At 36.4% G+C, this 12210-nt stretch overlaps 1 protein-coding gene across 1 annotated transcript in view; it reads right to left on the bottom strand.

Moving 5' to 3' along the window:
• The window catches only part of LOC149225769 (alpha-mannosidase-like), a 438322-nt gene that overhangs the window by 258312 nt on the left and 167800 nt on the right, over positions 1-12210 (bottom strand). The window contains exon 18 of the mRNA XM_089380011.1: positions 285-353. Coding sequence (XP_089236137.1) covers positions 285-353 — 69 coding nt within the window. The remainder of the gene's footprint in view (positions 1-284; positions 354-12210) is intronic.

Here is a 12210-nt window from a genome sequence, read left to right on the forward strand (position 1 = left end):
TAAAACTAAGATGGTGAGAGCCATACCTTAAAATTACCCGGTTCAACAGGTAAAGTATAGTTCATTTAGTTTCTAAGGCGTTTTCAAAATCCAAACTACAAATGCATACATAAAAGACACTTCTAATCGGAACTAAGTTTAGATCATATATAATTGTGAATATTCTATTGGATAAGAAAGAATGCAGATAACTCATCCTCCCAGTGCATGTTATACTAGATGATGCAACATTACTCTGCTTAAATGTTGTTGGTGTACCAATGCAAGGGTCAATTCTCACAAACCTGCTTCCTAGAAGTCCCAACAGGGAAGCATCTTGAAGTATTAGGACGAAAAACATAAGCACCAGAAGCCTGCAAGCAAAGTCATTAAAGTAGATTATAAGGATTGTTTCCCTTATTCGTAGAGAGAAACACTTAAAAGATATAAATACATAATAATTAACCATATTTGAAAAATGAAACTTCCTACAATGAACCATGACTCTTAACAAACCATATCCTATTTATCATAAACATAATATCAGAGAACTAACTAAATCCCAGTGAGAGGATATAATGTCATTGTAAATGATTTATTAAGTACAGCAATCCTAGCCTATATTGCTTTAAGTTTTGAGTTTCAATGTAAATTTTGACAAGATCCTGGTGTATCAGCATTCAATAAGGATTTTGTATTCATATTAGTTCACATTACCTGAAGTTCTTACATTAGGAGGTAACTATGCAACGCTCAATGTTCTTGTTTTTCCAGTATTTAGAAGACAGCCAACATGTGAGAATGAACGGCAAATGCCTTGTTTATGAGAGAACAGTCACAATTAGAAGTGTAACAAATGTAACTCAATCCAAGAAGTCTAAAAAAGGTTCAAATTCTTCAACAATAATGCATCTTGGTAAAAAAAGTTCAAATTCAATATAATTGGAAATACAAAACAGAAAACTCTAAAACAGATAGGTTTAAAAAGGATATAAGTAAAACTCAAAAGCATTCATGAGCCTTACAATACAAACCATTCCTACGCCTTGAATATATTTTTTACACACCATTTTTTTATCAGTTGGACTTATTATTTGCTACTTTTTTTACTTGTCCAGGCCTCATTAAAGCAATATGTTTTTAGCCTGGGGCTTGCTTTTGGTCAAATATTGATACCAAATGAAGAGTTGTAAATTGTAGGAGTCTGTAGGGTTAGGTAAAGTAGACCATTAGGAGTTTGTACAGATTGAGTGAGCCTAACGGTAAAGAACATGTGTTTTGTAAGAGGCCACAGGTTCAAATCCAGAGGGTAGAATATATACACCTCAGTAGACTTTAGCAGTCAAATCACTGCGTTGAGGTGGATCTCTTGTCCCACAAACAAACAAGGGAATCTCATACACCAATTTGGTGTCTGTCTCGATCGTCGCCTTGAAATTAGGTTATTATTATTATTATTTATTAAAAAATATGCTATCAGATTCACAGAACTACAAGGATCTGTCATCTGTATTTCCACAACTCTACGTCTAGATTGACAGGGTTCACCCCAGATCTGCTCAGGGCCGTAAAACCATAACTTTAACCTTTAAAAAAATCCCTCTAAAACACAGATCTGTTTTTTCATGGTAGTGATTTGGAGTGAAATATATATACTGGAAGATTGAATTGTCCAAGCTCTGGTTTATAATTTATTTTGACATAATTATGTGTTTCTCCGTGTGCTGTGTCGAGATCCTAACTTTTCAAAAAATCCAGAAGATTCCATATATGGATCTGTATTTATTTCCATGCTTACATGGTGTGGAACCAACCATAGACTATAATATAATATTGTTCCATGGTTGGGGATGAAAGCCTTGAAAACATTTACTGCGAGATGCTTCCAAAGCTCACAGAACCTATATAGCTCGCGTTACATTCTTTTAGACGTTTACTATACAGTGTAAGTGGTAACACTTCACATTAACTGTAGATGGGAATATGCAGAGGAGTTTACCTACCTCACATTAACTGTAGATGAAAATACGCAGAGGAGTTTAACCTACTAATTTAGTTCAGTGCAACTGATAGCTCACAAACAAAATGTTCACTAACAATTATATACATGAGCCTGAGATGATTCAATAATCATGGAATCAATATCCACTTGATGCTGAAGTCATAAGTTATAACTTGACGTTATAAGAACTTGTAACTGTTATGCAACGTTCTTCTGTGTATGTTGTTAAGTGATTATTGTGCAAGTACGAGTTACGGTCAATTATAATGGTATTGGAACAAAAGGAAATTGAGATCTGCCTGGAAACATGTATAATCTTAAAATCAGTGTTTTTAAAACTGGCCTAATTAACTGGTTACCGGTCTAACTGGCCGGTCAGCAAGGCCACCGGCTGAAAAACCCGGTCAGGAAGGCAATGTGGCGAAGTTTTGGCCCTAACCGGCCAGTTTGTAGTCAAACCAGCCAATTCAGTGCTAAACCGGCCGGTTACCTGCCATGCCAGCCTCCACCATTTGTATTGCTGGTTTGTTTGTGGGGATCCTATCTCTGACATGATTGGAAGCGTGGAAATGAATTGTATGAGGATGACCAGCATTCTCTCCCATCACTTGAACCATATATGCATGAGATTTCAGATCCAAGGAAGAAAAGTGTGACAAAGGCCTTGTTGTAGCACCCCATGTTTCTATTAAATAGTATGCATGTCATCATGTCTCAAATGAAGCACATTGTGATGATGAGATACACTTGCATGAAGGCAAGGGTTTGGTAAGTCATATTCCCTTCCAAGTTTCTGAATTTAGTAATGATTCTTTTGATGATTTGGAGAGGGTATATTTTGTAGAAGAACCCTGAAGATGAAAACCTTTTAGGTGTTATTGTTCCCTCATGTAATGAAGAGCATGATGGCCAAGAGGACGAGGATTTTGACACTTTTTTTATTGTAAGGCATAGATGGCATTTGTATTACTGGTTTGTTTGTGGAGATCCTATCTCTGACATGGATATTGAGAGTTTAATAGAGAAATGTCTAATTGGCATACTCAATTACTCCAATTCCAATTACCGTCAAAGACCATCTCATGAAGCACAGAGAAAGCATTGTAGGGTCTATCTTTGATGATCTCATAAAGCCAAACATGGTGGAGGCAGGTGAACCATTTTTCATTATTAATGAACAACCATATCTTTTCATCATGGTGATTCCATGCAAGATAAAGGATTTTTTTATGGCAATAAAATTGCAAACCAAACAAATTGTTTATTTGAGTCATTGCTTATGTATTTTACTATTTTGTCGATAATATGTATTGCACTCAGTGCCATTTTGATATATTCACCTTTACATGGTATAAACTTTGCATATTTTGTCTCTATTGGCTTGGAACCGTGGTTTTAAATCTTAAAAATAGTTTTGTTTCATTTAAAATTTATTATTTACTGTATTTTTCTAAAACCGGTTCGTTTAGACGTAACCAGTCCCGATTCGACTAGTTCCGGTCGGTAAACCAGTTCATTAGGTAAACCAATCTGGTCACCAGTTCCGGTTTTAAAAACATTGCTTAAAATGATGAATTCTATAAATGGAACTCGAGAGAGCGAGTTAATAATTCTTCAAAAATACTAGCATGCATAGAATATGTTAATTATTGATATTAAACTTTATAATATACATGAATTAACATACGTATATTATATATATATATATATGTAAACCAATGTTGAATATATATTGTGTAGCTACATATTACATACATATACAAATTGTTTCTAAATATGTTTAATATATAAATCATTATATCTATATAATAATAGTATATCACATGTGCATAGCTACTTTATAGTGTATCAATTTTCCTAGAAAACAAAATGTATTCTATTACTTTTTGAAGAGAGAAATCACAACATATCTAGTAATATGCCCTTGGCAAGTGCCAAACTGTAATTACTAATAATGCCCTTGAAAAGTGTATAAACATTGTGAGAGGGCATTCAAATGACACTTGCCATCCTATCATAAAGGGTGTTCTCTAGAAACCTTTTTGTAGGTTTGTAATTGATGCCCAAAGCCCACAATAGTGATGATTCATACCTCAACATATGTAGAAACACCTCCTTAGATGTGACATGAATCCAAGTGGTGGGAAATGCCTTCAAATATGTAACTTTTTCTTTGAAAATTATGAAGACAAACCAAAGGCACATTCCAACGGAGAAATATGCATCAAAAATTAAAATATGTAAATAACTTCTCCAAAAAGTGAAGCTCTGCCACATGTACAACCTTCCTCCAAATATGTGAACTCAACAACAAAGCATGCCTCCAAATATGTGAATATTCCTCAACATATATGAAACCGGATTCATCCCCCAGGCCCTACGTGTCCCGAATCTGGCGAATCGGACACGATTCGGGTAGATTCGTGTCCGAAAATCGGGACACATCGTGTCCGATTGGGACACTTCGAATCCAAAAATCAAGAACCCGCGCGGCATTATAAAGGCGTATTTCCCCATTCTATTTGCACATTCACTTGTTTAGTTTGTTGTGGGTTTGTTGTGGGTGTTTGGGAGCAAGGAGCAAAGGGTGTGGGAGCATTTTCAAGGAGATTCAAGCAACAGGTAAGTGTTAGAGCCTGTCAAATTTGATGATGGTGATACTATAGAGGGGTCATCCTCCACACCAGCAAATGCAGAGATGACTTTGGATACAGAGGAGGAGGATGCAGCAGAGGAGAGCAGTGGTGACCATGATGATGAGGACAGTGATGTTGATTTTGATGATGACTATGAGGATTGATGACTCATGAGTCATGAGCTACCTACTGCCTTGAGGCTTGTACTTGTACACTTGTAATTGTAGTTGTTTTGTATTTGCTATTTCTATTTGCCATTGGCATTGCACTACCTATGTAAACAGTAACACATTTTGATTTTGATGACTTAATGAGAAAACTACAATATCTTTATCCTACTATCTTGTCTTTCTCCTATTGGATCATTGATGAATTGAGTATGTATTATAAATTTATAATTTATCATATATCATTTATGTCAGTATTTGTAATTTTGTATGCATAATGTTACTTTGTAAAACTTACATTTAGATATATATATTTTAAATATATATATTTTTTAAATATATATATATATATATATATATATATATTTTAAATATATATATATATATAATGTATCCAAACGTGTCCTGTTCTGGGGGGTCAATGTGTCTGTATCCAACACTCGAATCCCCGTATCTGTCGAATCCCGAATCCTCGTGTCAGGTGACTTAGCTCAACATGTGAAACAAAAAGCGAACACATGGATCTTCATCACAACCTCTCGAATGACTCATACCATGCTCTAATGTTCATATATGCTAGTGCAGTGTTGCTAAAGAATGCCACTGAAAATGCAAATTCGACTTACATTTTCAAGTGGTCACTGGTATAGTTTCACATATAATGCTTTTGATCACCTTCCTTTTGTCTAGGGCATGTCACTTGAAGATTTCATGCACCCCCCTCTTCTTTCCCCTTTAAATTGAATGTTTTTCATCTTGCTTCTAAGGCTTGTAGTTCTCTGACCATTAATGTCTGGAATATGAAGCCTAGACTCTCAAAGAGCATGGGTAGAACTTATGGTGGAACGAAGCTACTAGGAGAAATATCAAGTTTCGTAAAAGGTGGAGGATGGAGGGGGCCATAATGTCACTTGAAGATTTCATGCATCCCCTCTCTTATTTCCCCTTTAAATTGAATGTTTTTCATCTTGCTTCTAAGGTTTGTAGTTCTCTGACCATTGATGTCTAGAATATGGAGCCTAGACTCTAGGAGAGCATGGGTATAACTTATGGTGGAAGGAAACTATTAGGAGCAATACCAAGTTTCTTAAAGGGTGGAGGAAGATGGGGGCCAGAATGTGGAGAAAAATAGAATTAGAAGTGCAACATAGAATGGTTGAGATTGATCATTTTATAAAATGCATAGCAATAAGATAGTTTAGGCGTAACCGATAATAGTTTGCAAAGTGCCATCCTATCTGTCGAATATATTATGTAATATTATTTGGTGAGGAGTTGTAAGTATTGCTTAGACATAGAATTCTCCAGAGGAGACATAGAATTCTCCAGAGGAGACATAAAGATAGGATTAGAAGACCATTCTTGATTTGTGATGTGATCAGTACACTAGACACCCTTCAACTTGGTGGTTCTCCCAAACTTCGAAGGATCTAGGATCTCAAAAAGAGTCGTGTCATGTCTCTCCAGGAGAGGGATGGATATAGGAAATTTTTTGACATCACTACACTACATCTTATATCGAGAGACGTCTTCCAAAAGAGGCTAGCCAAGAAAGGATTTTTCTTGTACAGGATTTTATGTGACGATGACAGAAGAGGGTGGAAGACATGGCTTCCTCTCTCGTAGATTTTTGATTTTCACACTATGATTGGTTAGCTACCTAAGAAATTCAGACTCTTATTTCAAGTGATGAATTATATAAATTCAACATTTTCTCTCCAAGGTCCATTTGGCAGGATTTCAGATATGATAAACCCATTTGGGAGTATAAGCCTCACAGATTGTATCAAAATCTCAAATCGCCCTTGTTCTTCCAAGGTACTTTCAAAAAGACATGAGATAACTCTCAAATGAAGAAACCATGTGGGTCAATTGCCTTTGAACAATATGTTATTTCAAAGTATCCTATTGGTTGAGGGACTTTGCATGATTATCGATTTACTATAGCCTACCCTCCAAGTAGAGATCGCTTGTATGCGATTTACAAATTGTTATGCCCTCAATGTGTGGGAGTTGAGACTATTCAACACATGTTCTAAAGTTTAAACCCGTTAAGTGTGCTCAAGGATGTTGAGATCTTATATGGAACACTTGCCATCGCATCTGTCTAATGAATTTTGATTGAAATATGCCCTACTAGGTGATGTTGATGTCGTTGGTCCTCATTGTTGATTTTTGATAGCATCGAATGTGCTCTGTTGACCACTACGTGTCAACGACCCATAGCAGTAAACCCCCTTTTTCCGCAAAAGGGATGTCGCTTGATCAACGTGTCTGTGCCATTCAACTATCATCATCAGCCTGATCATGTTATTTTGTAAAACCAGTCTGCATGTGTAAATAATCTTAGCAGATCCGTGTCATGTATGTAATTGCCTAGGTAAACCTAATTTTCTAGTGATAATCTACATTCCGAAAGGTTTTTTGTCTCACCGATCCATGATCGGCAAAGTTTTCCTTCAGCCTTACCCCAAAGCCGAAATGGATTTTGTCATTAGAATCTTAGGGGAGTCCTAGTGTGTTAGATCGAGTCTATGTAAAAGTGATTTGGGAATAATCCTAACTATTTGGTTAGGTTATTTTATTACAAATTGTTTGATCTGCTAGATTATGTTTGTGTCGCAGAACTGGGTAGTCTATGAGGGTCTATGTCAAATGGGTTTTCCCCCTTGAGATGTAAAAATGTAAAAATCATGATGTAAAATGTCTTGAGGGTTAGAAAAATAATTTATCCCCTCATAAGTCCTAGGTCCTAGGTAATTTTAAATTTTCCAAAGGCTAAATTCGAAGGTCCTTTGAATAATTAAATTTTAAAAGGTCCAGGGACAAGGTTAAGTCAAAGTCAAAATTTTGAGGAAATTAATTCAATAAAATGCATTTAATTGATAATTTCGAATTTCCTCAATATTTAAAATTTCGACGGATGAGATTATAAGAAATTTTGATCTCATCAACGGTCGAAATCACTTTGACAATGATCACTTGAACTAGTTGTTGGAAGATTTGTCTTTAAATAGGAGGTCAGTTTTCAGTTGAGATGATTCGATCTTTTGATCGTGTGCTAAGTGAAAGCTCTCTTGTAATCGTTTTTTTATGTGCAATAAAGAAAGACTTTGGGGTTAATTCCTGCTGGTGTTACTCTTCGTTGAAATGCTGTAAGATGTTTTATTTTCATGCATAGATTTCCTTTCAGCCATTGATGATAGCTTTATGAAGAGTGATTTAAGCACAGGTATCTTGTTTGATCACTGGGGTTTGAATGGTAGTTTAAATTCTGAATATAATGGCAGGTATCTCCATTAAATCTGAATTTTATTGTCGTTTTCTCTCTCTATGTTAATGGTTGAATTGAGTTGTGCAGGAAATTTTTTATTTTGAGATCATCAGGCGTTCGAGGAAGTTTTCAGTTGGACCAACCAACTCCCGATCAGCATTTTTTGAAGGGCCCAGCTTGATTGAATCCCAGGCTTGTCATTAGAACTTCCATTGTTGATGCATGAAGGGTTTTCTCTGAAGCACCTCACTTTAAACTTAAAATTTTAAAAAATATGTGTGGCATAATGATAAATCTGGCTACTTAGAGCCTTTAACTTATGATTACTGTAATTGTTTAACTGTTTGTTTTTTGGTTTTCAGGTTCATCATTGTATATATTATTTCTGGGTGTTTTGTTTTTGTTATCACAGGTTGCAGATCTGTAGGGGAATTCTTGTTTGAAGCCAGATCTAGGCCCTGGAGGGTAAGATTTGGCCTCAGAATCAGCTCTTGCAGGGGTATTTATTTCAGATCTGAAAAATCTTTTGAGGGGTTTTCATTAGGCAAATCTAAAGCAAAAGGATCTAAAATTTTTATTAGGTTTTCTGGAGAATTTTGTCATCTGTCTGTTGCTGCCTGGGGTTTCATTTTCACAGAAAAATTTCGAAATTTTTTTAGGGCCTGCAGCTTTTTGCTGCTGCCATACATCTATGCTTTCTCTTCACGTGGGCTCATTCTCTGCGTTTCTTTTCTTTCCTACGCTCCTCAAACCTTCTCCTCAGCAATTTGCCAAACGATGCAGCATCCATACCTTCATCTCCACGCCTTACCAACAAATCATCCAAACGCTGCTCAACCTGCATATCAGCTTCTCTACACTGCCAACCTACACGTCCATTCCCTCACGCAGCATCCATACCTTCATCTCCACGCCTTACCAATGAATCATCCAAACGTTGCTCAACCTGAATCTCAGCTTCTCTACACTGCCAGTCCACATGTCCATTCCTTCACGCATCTGCTCGCTACTCCTTCACCTATCCTGAGTCCCCTCATCTTTGCTCTCATCTAGCCCCCTCGCAGCTATCTGTCGTCGAAATCCCTCGGCCTTCTCGCGTTTCTCTTTCCCCGCCGCAAACCTACCTTCCTCATCCGCATACCTACAAAAAACGAGCCTCTCTATTCGAAGATTGCCTACCCATCAGCTCCTTCCTCCGCTCTATGGTCTTCCCTGACGCCGTCGAACTTTTCTGACCTGCACAATACACAACAACAGATACACGCTTCGACCCTCTCTTTTATGCATTAGTTTAGTTTTGTATTATTTAGGTTAGGGTTAGCGCGTGACTTTTTTTTACATTTAGATTTCAGTTCTTCGAAAATTTTAATTAAATTTCTTAAATTTATTATTTAGTTTCTTTTTTTTTATCTTTAGTTTTGACCTTTTTATTTTTTCATATCAAAATCATAAAAAACAAATAAAATAAAATAATAAAATAAAAATAAAAAAATTTAGAGAAGGATTTTGATTTTTCATTTCACGCATTAAGTCTTGCTTAGCATATTGAAGACGTTTTCCTAGAGAATAATCGAATTTGTCGAGAATAAAATCTAAAGGAAAATTTTGTGGTATCAGCATTTGTCAGTTTACTATAGTTAAATGTGCTTAAATTTTTATCTAGAAATTAACTATTGGAAAGTGGTGAATTTCCTAGATTTGGGATTGAAACTGGTTAGCTTTCAAAATTTCATGGTTGATCAAGGTATTTGTATCTCTTGAATTTTAATTGCTGAAGCGTTCTGCATCTATTGAAATTGATCGTTATTGCTTGAAACTTTGTTATGCTCGTTACATGTTAGATGTTTGGCAAATATTTTCAGGCAATCATAAAGCAACAATTGATAATCATTTACTTGGATCATTGACTCCTTAAGGCATTGGTGTTAATTATTTAAAATCTAATCGAGCTCCAAATCTTGTTAAGCCTTAATCAAGTACTCGATTACTTCGTTGTGTCTCCCGAATCGGCTGATTCCCAGCTAGTTCTCCCATTTTCCATAGGGTCTACCCCCCTTAGCCTGCCACAGGGAGACGGCTTAAACGGAGAGATCGGGGATCAGGGTGATAGCCCCTGATCTGAGCGTTGTCACGATGTTTAGACACTCTGTGCAACAACATTTTTTGGCGTCGCTACCGAGGATAGAGTTTTTCTATCCTTGGTTTCTTCGACATTCATCCCTTTCGCCTCTCACCAGGATAAGTTCCTTATCCTTGGCTCCTTGTTTTCTGGTTATTCCATGTTAGACTTTTTGTTCGAGTGGCGACTCCACTTCATCTATCCTCTGCAAGAGTGTATACTAGAAGACATCCAAGTAGTTTGGTTAATCCTATTCCTGATCCTGAAAAGGCTCTCAGAGTACGATTACACAAACTCTCTTCTCATACACTTCTTGTTAATCTCGGACAAGAAGCCCTCTCTAATATCCGCTTGCTTTTTACTAGCCCGGTCGAGCACAACATCATGGACATATTCGCCCCTTGTAACTTTGCTAACATTCAAGGTTATCCCAATGATATTCCAAAGCATGGGATGGATAAATTGCCTATCTTTCAGGGAAATAATGCAATTAGCGCTAATTCTCATCTAAAATCTTTTAGTTCATGGCTGGGTAAATGCAAGGGCTACTGATTTTAATCATGAAGATGTTAAAATGACCCTTTTTGTTCTTACCTTGGAGGGCGATGCTTTAGATTGGTTTACGGAAAAGCCTCAAAATGCATTTGACTCGTTGCAATCAATTGTTAATGCCTTTAAGGAAAAGTATGGAGATAAGAGAGAAGGAAGACACCTTGTGAAAGCTATTAGTATCATCAAAAAGAGAGAAAATGAAACCGCAGAAGAATTTAATGAGAGGTTTAATGATATTATTAAGGAATTACCTCAAGATTATGAACCTACCGACATATCTCTTTGAGACTTTTATATTGATGCCTTTAGCCCTTAGCCTTCTTACGAGTTAAGACGTGCTAAACTTCCTGATTATAGGGATTGTCAAGCTCTAGCAGTAGAACTTGAAAAAGATAAGGCAAGTTTGAAATCCCAGGTTTTGATAGGCATTCAACGAAATTGAAAGAACCTAAAGAAAAAGAGGTTCAAGAACCTAATAACGACCTTGTTCAGAAATTGCTGCAAAAAATTGAAAGCATGGAGATTAACCAAGCGAAATTAACCTCTAACCATGCTAAGGAAATAGCTACTTTACAGAATAGGTTGGTTCAAATGGAAAGAACTCAAACGCAAAACTTCCAGCCTAGAAATAATAATAATAATCGAAATAACAATTGGCAGAAGAAAGGTCAATCTAGTGAGCAGAGACCTCCTAATCTGCTTGAACATACTAATTTGGTCGATGACGCTCCGCCTTACTATCGGGCTTGTGATGCTCTTCATGAGGAGGCTACTTGCCCCATAGTTAGAAGGATTTTTGATAATGGAATGTTTGGGGCAGGTAATCAAATAAATGTAGTAGGTAAAGAGTTTCCTTTATCTATGAAAGACTGGATGGAAGTTAAGGAAAATAGTCGAGATGTTATGCATCCCTCGTCAGCTTTTAGTATAAATAATTTTGAAAATGAAGATGATATCATGGTTAAATTATATGGTGAAAAACCTTCTCCAGAGCAAATCATGGAAATTGCTAAAGATAAGGGTTTAACTTATCAAAGAAGGGATAAAGATCAAAGCGGGAATCAAATTCCCCCTCGAATTTTTAACCCAGGTTCAAACTCTGGATTAGATGTCGATTTGGGAAGTTGGTTTAATAATGCAAAAATCTGGGTTCCTGTCTCCGAGATTGTGAAAATTCCTTCCCAAAGAGCTAAGTTACTAAAAGCTATTGAAGGTCCTCAAGTTAATGTTTCTCAACAGAAAGCCCCAGAGGTTGATTATCACGATGCTCCTATATATTTGCAAAGTTTAGATTCAGATAACAAGGATCATCAGCCTTTCTTTATCACTTTGATGGTTAATGGGTATAAATTGAATAATTGCATGTTGGATTCTAGTGCGTCAGCTTGTGTCATGACCAAGAGGGTCATGGAACAGCGTAATTTAAGAGTTTCTAGACCTTACTACAATATATGTGCCATGGATTCTAAAAAGATTGAAGT

The sequence above is a fragment of the Pinus tabuliformis genome, chromosome J, assembly GCF_031772625.1.
Source record: "Pinus tabuliformis cultivar Carrire ecotype Pingquan chromosome J, CPIR1, whole genome shotgun sequence".
NCBI lineage: Eukaryota > Viridiplantae > Streptophyta > Pinopsida > Pinales > Pinaceae > Pinus > Pinus tabuliformis.